Here is a 20,080-nt window from a genome sequence, read left to right as displayed (position 1 = left end):
TGGAGTGATTTTTTTTTCACTATTCACTTGAGAGCACTGAAAGGCTTTCAGAATAGCTACTGCAAGATTGCCTATCACCTACTCGCTTTTCTATTTACTGCTACCCCGTATGTAGCCTTTCAGGCCATGTTTTCAGTCCCACTGAAATCTATGTCAGCATTCACATCGACTGTGGTGGGATAGAAATTTGGCCCTACTTAGACAAGCAAACCCTTCTTTTAATCAAGAAAGGAAAACATTAGTCATCAAGAAGAAAGCTGCATCTCAAAACAAAACTAGAGAACTGCATTTCAAAATGTAAATAGAGTCAGATAGAAAACATTATTTTAACTGTACAGAATTATAAAGTGAAAGAAACAGTTAAAAAGCTTACTGAACTTTAAGCATTTTACCAAAGTAACTCCAGCCTTTTCAGTCAGCACATTTTGGTTTTCATAAGAACAATGAAATTGTGAATTCTATCAGAGATAACTCTGAGTAAGGGATTATTTGATTATAACAAGTACTGTAATGTCCCCTTTCTGGAGAGTCACAAAACTTGAACTTGGATTGACTTAAATTTGAGCTCAAATTTGACAGAATATGAATTGCAAATTAATAAGGGTAATCTTCTTTAAAATATGAAACGCACAAATGACAAATTTCACTGAATAGTCTTACTTTGTGTACCGTACATCTGTCACTAATTTCATTTATAATGAAGGTCCTTTTTGCCTTCTTCTGGTTTGTTGCTCTTGACACAATAATACATTTGAAGAGTTTGGACATATTCCTGAAGGATCATTATCAACCCGGGTCCAAAGGGTGGAGTTGCTCACGGGCTATGTGCTGCAAATTAGAAGTGGGAATATTAGCGGTAATGTAACTCTCACAGAAACGGAAAAAATAACTGAAGCAAATTCCACATTTATGACCTCATTGGATAAATATTGATAGAAAAAATATTATTGCTAGATAGATATTAGTGGATAACAGAAAAAAATGAAGGAGGCAATTATTTATGATGGCTAAGTCTTTCTCTTGGGTTTGTCTCGTGGAAGTCTAGGCTGTTTTGGAAACCATGTATGTACATGGAAACATAACTCCAATGGTAGGGAATTGGCTACTTTTTATATGAAGCACTTGGAATGTTAATTATTTCAAAAAAACATGAAGCTGTATGCATCAAAGTAAATTAAAATTTCACTCTGTAAAAAAAAAATGTTATATATTATACAGTTATAGAGCAGCAAATGGAAAGCACATGAAAACAGGATGTGTATATGATCATGAATGATTTCAATAGCACATTATAAAATGATATTTTTCTCATCTGGATAAAGAATTCACATAAGAGATGTAATTCTGCAGTGGGGATGGAACAGAATTCTTAAATAAGTTAAAATGTGAACATACTGAAAAATCTTCAGACTTGCACTTTGTAACTTGCTAGGTTCTCTCTGAAATCTTCTCTCTGTTCTGCTCCAGGGGGTTCTCAGAAGCTCATGGACTGATTTCCATCAAAATCATTTTTTAGAAATTATACTTCACAACATTCTTCATTTTGGAACATCTAAATATCTTTAAAAATATGCTTGTGTTGCTTTTCTGAGACCAGTGCTTAGAGCCATGCAAGTTTGTATGCCAGCTTGGTGCTTGAACATGTAAAATTGAGTTCTTGTAGTTAAAGTCTTGATGGGGAAAGACTGAGAAGATGCAGGAAAGGTAGGTTATACATATATATTTACATATATACATATATTTCCTTTTTAACTTATGGAAGATTTCAGGTAGACAATATACCTATATGATACTTGTTTTTAGTACTATTGATACAACATTTGCACCTTAAAATTAGTATGAATATAAAACCCGTTAATAGAAGGAAAGGCTGAAATACAGTTTACAGGAACACTTTCACTCTTCTACAGGAAATGCATTAGAATGAGTGGTCCTTGTTGTGAAAGGACTTCAAAAGCAAAAAAAAAAAATGCAAAAATGAGAACGTACCAAACATTTAAAGAAGCAGAAAGATTAAGTCTAGTTGAACTTGAAGCACAGCAGTGTCTTATCCCAGGAGAGATGTGTGGTAGCTGTAGCCGAAATAGTTAGAGATAACTATTCCTGGTTTATAATGGGATGATTGTGCCAAAATGCCATTCTGTCAAAATGTCATTCTGTTAAACAAAGTGATGATTTTAACATAAACCAAAATAATTTCTGTAGCTTTATTTTGGAGACTAACAGCGTATTATAGACATGTAGGTACTCGCTCATGCATGGATATTCACAAACCTTTCCTAAAAGTTAGGATAAGAGACTGTGCATTATTTCTGACATTTGCTGGATAAATAATTTCAAGGTTGCTCAGGGCAACTAGAAACACACAGTTATTTCAAATGAGATTTATTCCAGGATAAATTATAATTGTTAATCAACATGACAGAATACAATAATTGGTTGCAAAGAAGCAAAGTATTGGAATGATTAGTATAATCTGAAATAAAATTCAGTGGATTAACATATGTAGAATAGTTTTTTTCAGGTATGTTAGCAAGTAAAGCATTGGAGGGCCAGATTTTGCTCAAAGTTACTGTATTTGTACAGCAGGGAGTCTCAGTTGATTTTGGTGGGCTTCTTTGGAGTTATTTCTGATATACCTCAGTTTATGTGATAGTCTAGTTCTGATAGCCGTAAGTTTTCTGTTATCCCAGTGTCTTACTTTCATGACAGCTTTGTTGGAAAGCTTTACCTCCCTTTCTGTCTCTCTGTCTGTCTCTCTCTCTCAGCTTCTTGCAAGGCTTGTAGGATGAGCTCCTTAAGATGACATCGTAGCCACTGTGGTCTTGTTGTCCTTGGTCATAGGCACTGTGATAAAACAATTAATAAGGGATAATTTTAGTATACTAACATATAGTTGCTGAAGCTCTAGCTAATTTTATGTGCAGTCTCAAGATTCTTCTTTTCTAGGATCTGGAATTATTGCAACTATAGGTAGTGGTGGAAAGGAGGAAAGGGCCTCTTTCCCTTATGTCCCCAACCTCCAAGACAGCCTGCCTCTTCGTGACAAGTCACACTGACCTGTTAAGATACTTAAGGTTATGTACCTTGCTGAATTAAAGTCTACAGAGAATGAATTCCCAGGTCTCTGAGTCAAATCTACTTTCTCTTTTAGCAGTACAGAATGCTACAGGCTTCATAACAATTTACTTCTGATTTGATTTATTGTAATTGGGAAGTGATGTTTCAGTCTGAACAGCTGTATTAGGATATTAACAATGTAAGTTTACATTTATGCTGCCAGGAACAATGAGCACAAACTGAGTTTCAAACTTTTAATGTTCTCTCACCCTAGTATAAGCTGCAGGGTGCTGTTTGTGACTGCTACAGTCCTTCACCCAGAGCTATTTTGTCTGATGATAAAACCATGAGTATATGAAGCTTGCACACTTTTCATCTCTTTTATGACCTTATCTTTCATGAGTGGCTTCTGTGAAGGTATCCTAACTATAGGAAGCACCTGGAAAACATATATGATATCTGTGCTGTGATAAGCAGTTGTGAACAAGAAAGCAGATCTGTCAGTTCTGAACTGTTCATTGTCAAAAAATACTTTGTCGATTTAAGTGATTGCAAAATGTATTATAGAGTGACTAACAGCTGCTGTAACATTTCTAGTCAAGAAAGTTCAATAGTTATATTGTGTGAGAATTTCTATGAGGCTAATATTGATAGGAACAACATGGATTAAAACAGCAGGGTTGAGAATAACTGCCAGCCCATGTGATTTCTTTCAAATATTGCAACTACTTCTGGTTAAGCTGGTTAAGTAAAAATTAGGAAGTCTTTAATTTCTGTTAAAAATATTAAGGTGAATTACTTGTTAATATTAAAGTCTCTCTTTTCCTATTTGTCAATATTGTCAGAGATTTTGGAGTTCTGCGTCACATGTTTTGAGTAATATGAGTCTTTTGCAGTTTTCACATTCCCTGATCAACTGCAGTGGTTTAGCATCTACACTGTCCTCTATTGGATAAACACTAGGATGTTAAAAACAACATAGAAAAATCTTTGAACTATTTTTGAAGAGCCACATAACCAGTTAATTCTGATAAGAAATAGTTAAAATCAAGATAAAAATTTTATTCAGACAACTGCAGTACTGTAATATGACTTCACCAGTCATTTTATTTTTTCTCTTAGTTAATTAGTGTTTTGTGTATTCAGCACTTAAACATAAGGCAGAGATTTGTTTCACCTAACTTTAGCTGGCTAAAGATAGGTTTCTGGTCTAAGCTGTGTGTTCCAGAGGATGATTCATCTCAGCTATCTCAGACACCAAAAGTGGTTTCATATCTCAGACATCCTAGAATGGGATGAGTCATTGTGGAAGTTTCTCCCTCTCTCTTCCCCGACCATAGGAGAGCCTGCATAATGAGCCTGGACTAGCCTAACTTTCAGACATCCATAGCTGAAGGAAATGAGTTCTGCCCAAAGTGCAGTTTTAATACTAAACGTAGAGAAAGTGCTGAAAGTCTAGTGGACTTAATTGACTCCTGACTAAATGTGCTGTATGATATTGTAGATTCTTGCTTATATGAATCTTTTTTTCATGCAATAATGTCCTTTTAGATGACACAATTCACTTACTGATCTTAGTTGCCCTAAGAAAAAAACTTCAACAGACGCAGTTTTTGCTTCCTTTTAGGGCATTTATCGTTACTAGCACTGCTATGCCACTCATTGGTGTTCATAGTAAAAAGTTATTTCTTCTTTAACTTAAAAGTAAAATGTAATTGAACAGCAAAGTGAAGAAATAAGCATGAGAAAAAGCAACTAATCAGGTTAGAAAGGAATCCACAGGATAGCAGCAAAGTGAGTGGTATATATAAAGGAAAAAGCTCTTGATTTAACATGGAAGAAGGAAAAAAAAATGCCTTGGATCCAATTACACTCAAAGACCTGTACCTGTAAATTGAAGAAAACTGTAATCAGTTTTAAAATAAATATAAATAAAAGTAGTCTTGAGACAGAAATAGTGAATGAACAAAAGGGTAAACAATGGAAAGAAAATGGAAATAAGATGCTTTGAGCTAAACAAAGGTCAGCTTCTAACAGAGTATTAAATAATAGGAAATATAAGAAAAAATAGCTTGAGAGATATATTTTGTTTCGAGTTCTTGTGCTAAGCCTACTTTTGTCTTAAAGTTGCCCTTTCTCCAGCTCCAAAAGGACTGACATTGGTTGTCCACTTTCGTCTGGCCTTGCTTCATTTGACCTTGACAGTCATCTGACCTGGGTTAGAATTGCTGCAGCAGTGGCTTATAAAGTCCACAGTAATCTATAGTTTGCTGGTTTAGCAAGCAAGCTGCTTTAGTACAGAGAGAAAGAGGAGAAAACAGCATTGTGGTATTTCGGGTGTGTAACACATGGACTTGGTAGTTGGTGAATAGTAGAAAATATTCACATATACAATCACAAATAGTTTTAGATAGGAAACATAGTTTTCCTTAATGTAAATTATATATACTTTGTTCTACTCTAATTGCACAGGACATGCATTAATTGATGAAAGATTATGAAACACATGTAACACCATACTTCATAAAACACTGAAAATGCAAGTAAATGAAAAGCCATCTGCTAACATAAATTTTCAGATCTTTCTTCATCTCCCAAACACTTATTTATTGCATGCTGCAGGTTCTATACCTTAGCTGTAGCTCTGTCCTTCTTTTGCCCTTCAGTCCAATCTTTTTACATAAGTTTCTCCTCCTCTTTCAATTCTAATAGTTTTGTTTGTTTGATGTTCTGGTTGGTTGCATTGATTGACAGAATGCTCAAATTTGCATGCTAACGCTAGGTTTGCATATATTATAACCTGGAAAAACTTTATATTTTGGAGCTAAAATTCTCCATGCTTGCGTTCTACCTGAAGACATTTTTTATTATTTTTAAGGACCGTTTCTTTTTTTTAATTCAGTCCATATAGATCTATTGTTTACAGTGGAGGGAAAACATTTTCTTTGGTATAAGAAACCAATGCACAGAGCATTTTAAGATCTATATACAATGATTATTTAGCTCGAGTTAGAAACTCATCATTAAAACAGTCCTTCTGTGAAGTGCCTCCTAACATTTTGGAGAAGACTGGAGTTGATTTGGCCAGGTTTGAACCTTGGAAAAGTGTCCTTTATTCTCCATAAAGAGTGCTTTGTTGCAACCATGAGTAGCTCTGAAGGTAGAAATACTTGATAATAGGAAGTTCTTCAGTCTATCAGACAAAAGCAAAGCTCTGTTCAGTTACTGCAGACTAACTAGAGACATTCTAATGCAAAATCCAGCAGTTGGTAAAGACAAATAATTGCTAAATCTATTTGCAAGAAACTTGATGGATTTTTCTGCATGCGAGTCTTTAACAATCTCTTCTGAAAGGTAACTTGAGATTGAAATGAAGCACATGAACTGCAAATGCCTTGGTAAAATTGTATGCAGTGTATGCAACAGAGAAGTTATACTAGATATTCATGATGCTTTTTAGCTTTAAGTGCCTGTGAATCCACTGAACTGTATATTTAGTACTTGTTAGCAGAGTCTAGAGTGAATATGATGTTGTGTTTGTGTGAGTAGTAGTTTACCAGGCTCTTATATTTAAGGTTTCAAAAACTGCTTGTTTTATGAATGCAAGAAAGAATATGTTATTACAAGATGTTATATGTGCACATAAAGTTAATACTTCATAGTGCTTGTATGCAATCATGTACTTGAAAACTCTGGGTCACAGTCTTATCAAGTATAAATATAGCTCCATTGATAACATATGGGGATCTGGCATGGTTTATAATCACATTTCTTTACCTATGTTGCTAATAAAAGCTTTTCTTATCATGAGTGGAAAAAAATTGCAAGTTACTCCTTAATTGCTGTGCTTTTTGCTCCTTTTTGGTTTGCTCTGATCAAATCAACAAGCAGTTTGACTTTCAGATTCTGAAATGCACAGCATTTGCTTTTAATGCTGCTCCTTTTCTGTTGAACACACTTTTTTTTTCTTTTAAGTTTGCCTGTGTGTTTGTACAAAATTTAAACCATGAGTTAGTCCTGTTTGACTGACGTAGTTTATTGTGTAGCTATGACTTTTCTATTCTTCATAATATCTGCCTAGACAAGCGGTTTCTTGGATTCATTAGTAAAAAAAACAAAAAAATCCCAACCCCCCCCCCCCCCAACCCAATCCAAAATCTACAAGCACAGTAAGTTACTGGCTTGGATAAGCACTCTTAACACATTGTTTGAACACTTACTACAACCAGACCACTTTGTACTGTTACCTGAAGCCCTCACCTTCAATATTTTGGTTTGTAGTGTTTTTTCCAGAGTATTTTTGCATGGAGCTTGCCTAGAATCATTGTTTGACTGAAATAACAGCACGTTCAGCAAGAAATTCTTTGAATAATAGTTAAATGGTCACCTCTACAAATTTAACATGAGCATAATGTTCAGTGTATCCTATACACTATCTTATAGTGGATAGTTATTGAAGGCAGACAGGCTTCTTCAAGTACTTCTAGATGGCAAACAGCCTAAAATTCTTCAGCAGTGTTACAGTTCCTTAATTTAAGGTTTACGGAGAGAAAGTTATTATAGGGATTTGCCAGTAGCTTAAAATCTTTAAAGTGAAACTCCTTACTTTCCTAACTGCCATGGAATAGATCTCCATTATTTGTCAGAAATGCTGGAATTGTTAGGGGGCCACATCTCTGTAGTGAGTATCATTAATCTGCAATACATAGGCAACAGTTAGGTGTCAGTTCAACAAAGCATATAACGGAAAGCTTTTTTTGCTTAATCACCCCTTCCGCCCCAGAATAACAAGTAGATTTGTTTCTCTCATTTATGTATACAAGCTTATGACCTTTTGTTCGTTGCTTTACAGCCTAGGTGCGAGCTGTGATTCTGTTTTTCTAAGTATACCAGATAAATGCCGATTTCCAAGATTTGTCTCTTAACAGAATTAGTACTCGGGGCTTATTTGAATCACTAGGAACTCACAGATTTCTGTGCCTAATAATACATTTTTTACCTTTCCTCTGTGCTTTTAGACATGCATGTATTCTTGCTTATACAAGTAAGCACTCGCTTGGATACTGTAGGAGCCCTGTCTAAAAGTTACTGTAGAAATATGTCAATACTGTATTTCTTTGTTTTTCAGGCAATGAAGAAGGCATCCAAGAGGCAGCAGAATCAGATGGTGATGCAAGGTCAGGGAAACCAGGGCAACATGCTATGGAGGCAGAAGATTGGGATGGGCCAGGTAGGAAAATACAACTGAAAACCCTGAGAAATTTTTTAACTACAGATTCCAAGAGTTTGTTGTTTATATTTTAGTACATGTATTCTGCTTTGCATTGTTTTTCAAATGGACTGTTTCTTTTATGCTCCTTTGGTTTCAAGGATATCAACAGATAAGTACTGAGATAAAGATCTTGAGTAGAAAGCTGTTTTGGCCATACTGTTTTGTGAGTAAATTGTTTAATGTAAAATACCTTAGAGCTCTGCTTGAAATAAAGGAAAATGTTGTTGCTTAGAATTTTAGCGTTAAAATTTATCAATAAGTTCCCAGTCCCCTGGGTGCATTAACATAGAACCTTTTCTACTCTGTTTTCTGAGGCTGGAAGACCAAACACCTGTGTATCTTCTCAAGCTTTGTGCCTACATGTAGCAGCACACTGAGCTTAAAAAATGGATATGGTAACTACTGATGTTTTCAAGGACTTCTTTTACCAGTTTTAGCTTGATATAAATCGGTTAGCATGTGGTCATTGATTTCAATTAAAAGAGAAATTCTTAGATTGCAATCAATAAAGTGTTAGAACTTTGCATTAAAACAGTAATTTGCAGTAACATCTTTTGTTGTGAACAGTGAAGATGGTGCAGGCATAATACTGCTAAGATGTGATAGTTGCATAAGAATACTTTCTAAACATCTGTTCAACGTAAATATGTAAAACTTGTCTTGTATCATTAAAATACCTAAGATAAAGGGATAAATTGTATTTCCGAATTAGGCAATTCTCCAGTTGAATTCAATGCAATGTTTTCATGGGGTGTGGACTGTGGAATGGATCTTAAAATCTTATATTTACTATATTTTAATAGTGCTGCTGGGAAAACATGTATTTGAAGCCAAATATAACCTGAGAATAGCTGTATCTTTAATAGAAATTTTCCCTAAAAGAGATGAGCATGTCAGAAAAGAATTCCAGAAGCATTCTATCAGTAATTTATCATGCAATAATAGCATTTCATTAGAAAAATTCCTATATTTCAATCACATTTTCATCCTTGCTTGATTTTGCAAATTACTGTATGATGTTCATGAAGAGAAGAACACCACTAATGGTAATTTTCTGAAACCAATGGCTGGAAAATATAATGCAAACAAAAATGAAGACATAGTATATCTGATTATTATGATGTCATTTAAAATGTTTTTAATGCTAATACACAAGTAAGTTGATATTCTATATGAAGCACTATGATATATAAAAACAAAATTTAGTATTAAAATGCATCATAGTACATTTAAAATAACACAAAAAAAATCCTTGGGTAAAGCAGAATAACCTCTTCTAGCTTCTTGCAGATTTAGAGGCCATCAGGTATTAATGTATATTTTTTCTTTGTTTCGTTAAAATAAACTCTCTTAAAATGGTAATCTTTTTGTTGCTTTTTTGCTTTTACTGTATTTCAGTATAGTTGAATTTTTTATTATTGGCAGTTACTGTTCTTTATAAGAACTAACATATAAAAGTTTGAGATGTGTTTTTTATGATAGTAAGGCATAAAGGGGGTAAAGTTGTATATTTTGATTTTTTTAAAATATATAGATATTTGATGACTGTCCTCATTGTTAAACAGTAATATGTGTTTAGCTCTCATCATGCATATTTATTGATAACTTATGTTTGGGATAAGATAGAAATCATAGCTGAATATGGGGAAATTCCTTTTCGCCTTAGAAAACTGATGGCCACAAAAATGAAATCAGAAGCTTTATTGTATTTAAATATTGATTCATTAAAAGGGAATAATGTATGTGAAAAATGGCAAGTGTTGGATACATACCACATGCCAAGCTCTCCATCTTGCATGCTTTCTGAAATCAATTCAGTTATTTATTGATATGGAAAAAGCAATGATCACCAGAAGATCATTTACGACTGTACAATACAAGAAAAAAGATAACTTTTTCTTTCATGTCTTTGAGGAAAACAGAGTGAAATCTTTTGTTTATTCAGGTACATGCTAGGACATCACAAACAGAACCAATAAAAACTTTCCTGCAGCACTTTATCAACCTAATAATATAATAGAGATGCACCCTCTAAGAGTAGGTGGCCATATGTTGTTTGCTATCAGGTCTACCTCTGATCTCCTCAGAGCTCTCAGAATTCCAGCGCTGGCTGTTCTGTGTTACAAGCTGCTGTCCTGGACTGTGACAATTCAAGGATTCTTGTAAATGAAGCTATTCATGAAAGCTATTTTGTTATTTTGATTTTTTCTTTTTATATGCCAGGAGAGCATATTGTTATTTTCAGAGCCAGTACTTGCAAGGAACTGAAGTTCTGAGTTATTCATTAGTAATAACTTATTCATGGATGAGTCAAAATTAAGCTTCCAGACATGAACTGAAGTTTAGTTTAAAAATTTACATTGTTATATGGTTCACATGCAGTCTCAAACCTTTGTAATTAGAATATTTTTATGAAGAAAAATCTATCCTTAAATGTACTGCAGCTCCAAACAGTTTCTACTGAGGCAGTCTTTCAAATTACAAGATTAAGTGACCTTCACTCACCATCAAGGACTTCCTGCAATGATGATGCCTGTGCTGTGCAGTCACTAAGAGTTTTACCTGAATGTTTTGTAAACTTATCCTCATTTTTAAAAAATTCTTGTTAATGAGAAGACGACTCTATGAAATAATGGAAACTGAGGTCAATAGCCTGCATACAGACACAGAGTTGAGGACCTGATCCTTTTTCCATTATAGCTAACAGCAGAAGTCCAAGGAATAGGAAGAGTCTGCACAGCAAGACTGGGCTTAGACAAATCTTATGTGAAAAGATTTATTTTTTAAAAGTGGAGAGGAAATGAAAGCACAGATCACTTTACAGCCTTAAATATAGTGTTTGTTATCACATGCATGCCTTGATATGTGTAGACGTGTATAGTTCCATAACCTTTATGCTATTGCCAGGATAACAGTGCATCTGAGGCCAGTCATCAATGTTTAACCGACAATGAACAAAAGGAGGAACTCATTCATGTTTTCTATAGACCATCAACCACACAAGAGAATAGGATCATTCCCTTTTAACTGCACACCTACTCTATGTAAGAATAGAAACCTGCTAAACTTGGAGAACTATAAATGAAATATCTTAGAGGTTACATGCGTCCAATACCAAAACTTATTAAAATCTCTGAAAGCCATAGATGTCAGGTTCCTAAATTGGAATAATGTTGAGCCAAGCATGAGGAAATTACGTTTTATTCACCATCTTGACAGATAAAGAAAAAATGTTTACATTGCTTGCTTAGAATCTAGAGATCATGCTTTTATACATGAACAGAATTTAAAAAGGTAACAAATATGAACTGTATCAAAAGGGAGAAAACACTTGAATGAAAAAGCATGAATTCTAACTTGGAATTGTTTAAGAACAGATTTCCGTAAAACTTTAATGAAAGTGATGGCTTTTTAAATTTTTTATTAAAACCTTTATTAAAGGTTTTTATTAGTTCTGTTTCAAAGAAAATTTAAGAAAAAAACAAGTTTAAAAATCAATGGGAAAACAGGATAAATAAATACCATTGGATATAAGACAAATAGTAGGAACTGCAAAAGGTGGCTAAAAAAAAAAGCATGTAAATAGAAGTCTATGGATAGCTTCATTAGGATAGTAAGATGGCATTTTAAAACATGCCAAGGAAAGTGCATCAGAAAATTGCTATTGATCTATTACAAGAAAGGTATAGTTGTTATAGGGGACAAAGAGTAGAGTGATTTAAATATTTCTGATCTGCTTAAAACAAATATTTGAGATGGATAACATATTTGCCTCTAAGTGGTAATTGTAATTCTGTTCCATCAACAACTAATCAATATGTTAAACCTGCTTATTCCTAGGTAATTTAGGCACTCTGATAGTTTTTGTAAGAGCTAGCCAACTAGAAGTCTTGATCACAAGTCTTGATTTTCAAGAAGTTTTGAGATAATTTGGAAATTCTGGAATACTAGAAGAAAAAAATTATGTTCAAAAAGTGTAAATCCAGTGTGGTCTGGATAATAACAGACTTGTCCACATGGTAGTAGTCCCAGTGGAAGTAATGGGATAAGTGATGTAAAGCCCTTTTATTAAAGGGAGGTTAGTATTAATGCCAATCATTATAGGAAAAATAATAGAAAAAATAGAAAAAATAGATCTCGTCTAACTAACTTAATATGTAATGGTGAGATACCGCATACTAGTTTTCTGTAATATGTTTACAATCCAAAGAAAATATTAAATAATGGATAGGTATTGCTACTGCAGGATCTGAATTACTTGACAACTACAGCAAAACATTGGTTTCAGTATAATCAAATGTGAAAACGTGCTTATGGGAAGAAAATAAGTGTTTTACTGTGGACGGCAATGTGTCTGAAAAAGTCTTGGGACTTGGTGAGGCAGGGGTGAGCTCTGAAAGAGTTATGGCCAAAAGACTTATTCAGGTTCTTGGATTATTAAACCGTGCAAAATCAATTTGGAGTAGAGAGGTTAACCTGCTTTTCTAGTTAGCACAATTGTTTGATGCTGGAGCAGTGTTGTCTTTCTAGCATTCCCAGTTTGTAAAAAATGTTGAAAATTTGAAACAGGTTCAGAGAAGAGTCACTAGAATGTTTAAAGGATTGGAAAGCATGGCGATATTATGAATGTTCCGTATTTATTTTGTCAAAGAAAAAATTGAGGGGCAACCTGATTACACATTATCACTACCTAAATTTAGTGGAACTATGATAACAATTAGCACCTTATTTTAGCAAAAAAATCAGAAGATCAAATGGATGTTGAAGCTCCACGATTCTGAACACAAAGAACAGACTTCAATGCTTAAGGAGTTAATCACTGGAACATTTTGTGAAGGGTCATTGTAGATTATCTGTCAGGAATATTTACATCCAGGATAAGATATTTTTCTAGAGCACATGATCTAGTTCTGAGGTAAGTACTGTATTTTTAAGTGGGATAGATTCACAGGAGTCAGTCTGCCCTGTACTGGGGCAGAAGTCAGACTGGCTGACCACAGTAATTGTTTGTAACTAAAAATGAATGAATAAATGAATCAATATATATTAGTTTTATAAATAGTGTACACTTTAGATGCATTTTATAATGATTTAGTACCAGCAGTGCTCCACATCAAGCAATTTCTTTTCTTTTTTTTTTTCCCTCCAGAGATAGTGTACACAAGTTATGTTAGGAATAGTAACTTCTGTATGCCCTTTTTAAGTTCTGTGCTATTGTTCTTTAGTGGTGGAGTAAAACATTACAGCAGAAGACATCCATACCAAATTGGTGAATAATATGTAAGGCAAATTTTTTTCAGTGGAGACAAATCAAAAGATTCTTTTATTGTAGACAAATGGGACAGGATTTCAAAGTTCTGACGAACTCGGCCAAAATGAAATTTTCAAAACCCACTTCACCATCCTGTGTGCTCAGTTCTTTTGACAGCCCTTTCTTGTCACAGAGGTCCAATAACCAGTGAGTGTCTCAACCATTGATGAAACTGTATCTGGAGGGTACCCATTAAGATAGTGAAATATTCTGTCTTAACAATTGGGAAACTGAGTACAGGACATTTACAGATGTGAAATTGATCCCACTCAAAAAAATCAGGTCCAAAAGAGAAATTGGATCTAACTCTTTTGCCAACCTTGTTCCCTGCGTGGACTTTTATTTTCATGGCAACAAGAGAACACAGTTTACTTACAGAACATGCTGATTTTACGAGTTGGACAGTCTTGAAAATCAGTCTTAAGTTCTTTTGAAATGTATCTGAATTTTTCTTGGAAAGGGAGAGAAGATGATTTGTTCCCACATCCAGAATGGAAAAATATGCAGTAGAAAATAAGACTGAAAACTCTTGTGGTCATTTTATGATTTTTTTATATATATTTGCATGTAAAGAGCCTATCTGCACATAAAGTGAAAGCTTCCCATGTGTAAAATTCTGCCTCCAGTAAATCAATAGAACTTTTGCTATTGATAACAGTAAGGCAGGATGAAGTCACAGCTCATGTTAAATCTTTGGAGACTCATCATAACATATATGCATATATCAAAGAACTGTTAAACAAAAATATGAAGGCTAGTTAAATATAGCAAAGTATAATTTCTTTTTCTTACCATTGTAGGCTGATGCTATTTATTATAATATGTTAGAAAGTGTAAGAAAAAGCAGTAAATAGCAAATTAAATAGTGTTTTAAAATAATGATATACTATGTGCTATGCTGCTGTTAATTTTTATTGAAAGATACAGAGGAACAGTCTTTTATGTGAATTCTGCAGTGTTTCTTTAGCAGGATGTTGGTCAATAAGGTTCTAGTGATCATTGCACATGCCAGGTTCACATTTCTACCTCTTATAAAAGGTAGTTTGAAAAGCTTTTCCTAATAGATTTCCTGTAACCATTCATAAGAATCACTGTAAATATGTATTGTTTGTTGGGGTTACTCCACATTACTTAGCAGTACTATAAACAGTTTGGGTTACAAGGCAGAAGTGTGTAAATTAGAATGGAATGGTTGGTAGATCACTGTGAGATGTAAACAGACACTAATGATAGTCTTTTTTTCTTTTTTTTCTTTTCTCTCTCTCTCTTTTTTTTCTTTCTTTCTTTCTTTTTAAACCAGTCCTAAGAAGGACTTGGAGATTACTGTCCTGATTTCGTTTCTTTTTTGATTGGGGAAATGTGGTAGATATAAGATCTTGGAAATGCTATTTGATGTAAATTAACAAAAATCCATGAAACATAGTTAACCATAGATATAGTCTGACAGTAAGAAGAATATTGTGAAGAAGCAGAGGAAATCATAGAATGACTGTGTGTTACTCTGACAGTGAATCGGTATTATCTCTGCTATCAGATAATGCAGTTATCATTAATTTTCACATTTGCATTTCAATCTTTGGAAGGAAATGACTCTTGCCGGATGAAGATAAGAGCTCTGTACCACTATAATGAACCATCATTTTATCCTGATGCTTTGTATCCATATGAAAATGAGGCTGGGTGGTGGTGTGGTATGTAAGGAGGGGGCTTGGGGGGGGGGTCATAGAAACATTATAACAAAGTGTCAAAATCACTGCAGACTTTTGGAGGCCTTTATGAAACAAGAGGCAGTCTAAATAAATCTTCTGTAGTGAAGTGGATATTGGATTAAAAGCAGAAAGCCCATACTGGGGGATGGGGAAGAGACCTTGGAGGAAGAGGGAAAAATTCTGTGAATCTTAATCCAGTTTCCATCACTAGTTTGGAACTAAGAAGAGGTCATGCACACTCAGAATAGCTGAAGTATGGTGGTAATAGTCATCAAGTTAAGCCTTGCACTTCAGGCATATTTTGGTGCTTGAATTCTATGGTCAGGTATGCACTGGAAACGGAAAGGTTGATGAAGGAAACGCTAGTGGACTTTGTGGTTTGGATTCTGATAGTGGATCTGTTTTAAGAGGTCATCATGCCTGTGCATTAATTTCAGAATTTCAAATTATTTTCATTCTGGTGTATAGAAGTGATCTAGATGTTCAAGGACTGTAGTGTTCCCAGTCATTTTTCATGTATAACACAGATTTATATTGAAACCTGAAAGACTTTCTAAAGAATTCTGCATGGCATTGTTCCGTTGCAGGTCTGGTTGCCTAAAACCATTGTTTCCCAAATAGTCTTCATCTATATTCAACTCATTTGACCTTAATGGTGTGGTTAATGGCTGTAATTTACAGATTCTGTCCTTACATCATTGGGACTCACTGCCAAACTTCTGCTACAAGCATGAGATCTTGAGATTTATTTTTTTGTAAACAAAAGCTGAGAGGCTAATATCATCACATAGCTGTAAAAACTGATACTTTAAAACAGTCATTCTTAGTGTTTAACCTATAAATGTTTGTAGGAGCTCCAGGATATTCATCTTGCCACTGACCAACTCCTGGCAGCCCTTTCTCCAGGTGCAGTTCTCGGATTGAATTATTGAATTATAGGCTGTGGGGTGAATTATTCTGAGGGCTGTAGCAGCCTTCTTCCTCCTGCAGACCTTCCCAATGGCCCTGCCTCTCTGCTCTGACATGATAAACACACTCCTTCCTGTCCCTTCATGAGAAGGTGCAGGGGCTAACAGCTGTAAGAAAAAATAGACTACACCTGTGTTAGTAAATTCAATAGTGTATACTAATGAAGTGTTGAACTGGTCCCTGGCACGGTTTTGGTTCAAGCTGTCAGTCTTCCCAAGTATTTCCCAGTCAGAGTTTAGGAGTTAATTCCAGGGAGCATTCTCAATAGGTAGTTTGAATTTGAAGACCTATTTAATGCTTAAGCAAGATTCCCAGCACATAGATGTGGCCCATTCTGTAGTATTAGGCCTCCATGCCCAGAAACTTTCCTTGGCCCAGGTAATTAACCTTCCTTTACCTTTAAGGGACGTAACCACTACATAAATGGGTTATTCCTTCAAGACAATTGATCTTGCTAGCAGACTGTTCTCTGCACAGGCCTGAAAGATGAGAAACTGAGAGTGGCTGTGTGAACTAACATGTAAGTAGTGACCTGATCTTTGCTACCATCTTTCCCACATGCAACTTTGACTTTTGTGGGTAACAGGTGTTGCGTGACCTACTAAGCATGTGTAATGGTTAAAACAAAGACTTAATGAGGAGTCTTCATTTTATGGCCAACCCTGACAAGATAAAATGTTTCCCATTAGCCGGAAATGCTCATCACCAAGTCTTTAAGATAAAAATGAGGCATAATGCAGTTTCCATAGAATCAAGTGAATAGGCAATATTTACTATTGACAACTATGAGATAATTTCCTATCTCGATGTTACTTTTTTGTTATGGTGACTTCTGGAGCTCCGTGTCGTGATTTAAGGTGCAAATATAGTAGAATTCTGTAAACTTGGAAATAAGCATTACTTAATTTGACTTGCAGCATAACATATCAATAAGCAGCAGGCTCATCACTAAATATTGAGCCTTTGTCAGGCATTCCAAACTTTTTGTCATTTGCCATTTGTTTATCATAGTCTCATGAAACTAATGTATATATATGAATTTAAATTTCATTTCAAAATCAGGTGCTGTAGAAATGAATCTAGTTTAGAAATAACATTTTGTCGTAAGGATGTTTCACATTCCTAGAGCTGTAATTTTATTTGAACCAATATCCTTTTAGAATATTTTCAAATGCAGCACTTCATTTTTATGCTAGTCAAAATGTTTCAGAGAGGTGAAACTGTCTAGAACATTGAAGTATATTGTTTTTAGTTTGACAGTATTCATTTAATATTTCTGGGCCTTTATTTACCCATTTGACAAAGCAAAGCTTTTCTCGTTTTGTGTTAGGTGTAAATTGTTCTTTGGAACTATTTTCATCTGTAAGTGGGCAAGTTTCTAGGCTAACTAGATCTGAAATTGATCCAGTGTCTTCCTGAATTCTTTTGTTCCCTTCTGTGTACATCTAGCATAAGGCAAGAGCATTGGCTTGGCTAAAAGGCAATGAACTCTGAATGAAAAGTGATTAGAAATGCATTCTATTTTGATTGGCATTTGTTTCAAGCACAAAAGACGACTTGTTCTCTGAAAAAGTTGATAGCTGGGAAAGGCATGTGTGGGGGACAAATGATCAGATTCACTAGGTGCCTCACTTTGGGCATGATATGTTATATAGTGGATATTATGTAAAGTACAAATCCCTGTAGGTCACACACTGTGAAGGACTCCTACTCTCTGAAATTCTGCAGGGAATCAATGAACATCTGCATTACAATACATTGTTTCTTGTAGTTTCATGCACCAAGGGACCTGCAGAGGCTGGCAGAAAGCTTTGCACTTTTCAGCTGTCTCCACTGTAGTTTGGTCATAAAGGCAATCTAACACCCTGCTAATTGCAAAGGACTAGGAAACAATGTCTGTTTTTGGAAACAGATGGGGTGAGAATCAAAAGGGACATGTAATTGGTCCACAACTATTTTGCTCTTTGTTGTGTTTTTCTCATTAATTCAGCTAAGATTATTGCATGCAGAATACTGCATAGCAACACTGCCTCGAACAATGGAAGGACGGATGTGTTAATACATTGAACTATATACTCAACACGGAGTTATTTACCATGCAAAGCTACAGTCCAGCAGTTGAATGCAAGCACCTAGTGACAGGTGCTAGATTTATTTCTTAAACTGGCAGGTTTCAGTTTCAGTGGTGTATCCTGTGTTTAGCATATCATTAAAGAAAATATTTTGATTTTCAAAATACCTTTTCCTCCTACCCCTTTGAAAGCTGCTTTATCTAGTCTCTGTTAAGATGTCATAACAAAGAAGTTGGAATAACCTAATGAAAACAATAAAACGTTATCATCAGGAACCATTGTACCTCCATTAGAAAGAACCAGTTTTTGCTGGAAGTAAAAATTTAATGCAACATGTCAGTGATAAACTGGATACTGATATTTACCCAATAAAATTACACAATCAGTTCAGAATGGTTCTGAGCCCTGAAAGGGAGCTAGACAGAGTTGGCCTGGGACTGAGAGAAAGTCTTAAGGACAAAATTCCTGTTGGTGTTGTGTGTTTAGTTCAATCATATCCAGATTAGCTCTGAATAAGATTTTAAGATTTGAGATAATTTTTCAAATGTGAGTGCTCAAAGGTCTTTTAATTTTTCCAAGTGTGTTAGTTGATTTTGATTTTGGGCTAAATATATTCAGTACAGTTTAAAATAAGAATAATCTTGAAAGAATGTTCTTGTGTTATCAACTCTGAAAAATACCAACATTGCAGCCTGTTGTTTTTGACTTCCTTGTATTGTGTGACTGGTAATGTATGTAGCTTCAGAGCTTTCCAAGTGTGTTAATAATACTCAGGGATGAGTACAAAATATTTTTTAGCTTTTGTATTTGTGCATAAGATACTCATCCACACCTCTATTTTGTGAGACTGGGCAACCAGTCCAGTAAATCTATTTCCTCTTTTATGATATGTTACAAGAGCTATGAAGAGGGATCAAATTGTCCTGTCATTCCTTACCCTTGCTCTCCTTTATCCTTTTTCTCCCTCAAGACCTCTAAATGGTGTGGTGATGGTGGCAAAATGAACAGTCATACTTGACTTTAAAATATGTTCTTGGGAATTATAGGTAGAGAAGCTTGCTGGTATGTTACATAATTTAATCTTGAGTAAGTATTGTAGGACTGTGCTATGCCATATTGTATGTTATGAAGAAAGATTGTCTGGTAGACTTCAAAAATTGAGAATAAAGTTAAAGAAATCATATTTTACTTAAAGAAGATACTCAAGGTGGGCTGACTTCTGTCTCTGTTTCTCTTAATTTTTTGTAAATATAGTTGCATTGAAATTAAAGATATTTCATCAGCATAAAACTATGATGATTGATTATTATGGATAATATAGAAAGATATACACTATGGACCAAATGTTCAAAAGTGGTGCATATATACACTTTGGGATGGCTGATTCTTAAAGACTGGCTTTTGAATTACATAATTGTGTGAAAATAAGACTTCATTAAGTTATCCGAAGTTTGATACTCATGTTGTGGTGCCAAAACCACTAATCAGTACAGAAGTCTTTGGCCTGCTTTTATAAATAAATATTAGTTTTTATACAGAATGAGATTATCTGGACAGCACTCATGATTAGCATTCACCAGGAGAGTTTTCTTAGGTGTAGTGCAGTCCTGTTTCCAAAGTTTACTTGAATGCAACATTGTAAAGGCTTCAAAATTTTTAACAAGTTCTGATAAAATAATGTATCATT

General features: G+C 34.7%; 1 protein-coding gene across 3 annotated transcripts in view; it reads left to right on the top strand.

Moving 5' to 3' along the window:
* The window catches only part of ZFPM2 (zinc finger protein, FOG family member 2), a 314,096-nt gene that overhangs the window by 71,241 nt on the left and 222,775 nt on the right, over nucleotides 1-20,080 (top strand). For all 3 annotated transcript variants that reach the window (XM_064507621.1, XM_026119623.2, XM_026119624.2), the window contains one exon: nucleotides 8,189-8,290. In XM_064507621.1, coding sequence (XP_064363691.1) covers nucleotides 8,189-8,290 — 102 coding nt within the window. The remainder of the gene's footprint in view (nucleotides 1-8,188; nucleotides 8,291-20,080) is intronic.

Source organism: Dromaius novaehollandiae, chromosome 2 (assembly GCF_036370855.1).
Source record: "Dromaius novaehollandiae isolate bDroNov1 chromosome 2, bDroNov1.hap1, whole genome shotgun sequence".
NCBI classification, from domain to species: domain Eukaryota; kingdom Metazoa; phylum Chordata; class Aves; order Casuariiformes; family Dromaiidae; genus Dromaius; species Dromaius novaehollandiae.
The sequence above is the reverse complement of the archived record's forward strand: the minus strand, read 5'-3'. Positions and strand labels throughout refer to the sequence as shown.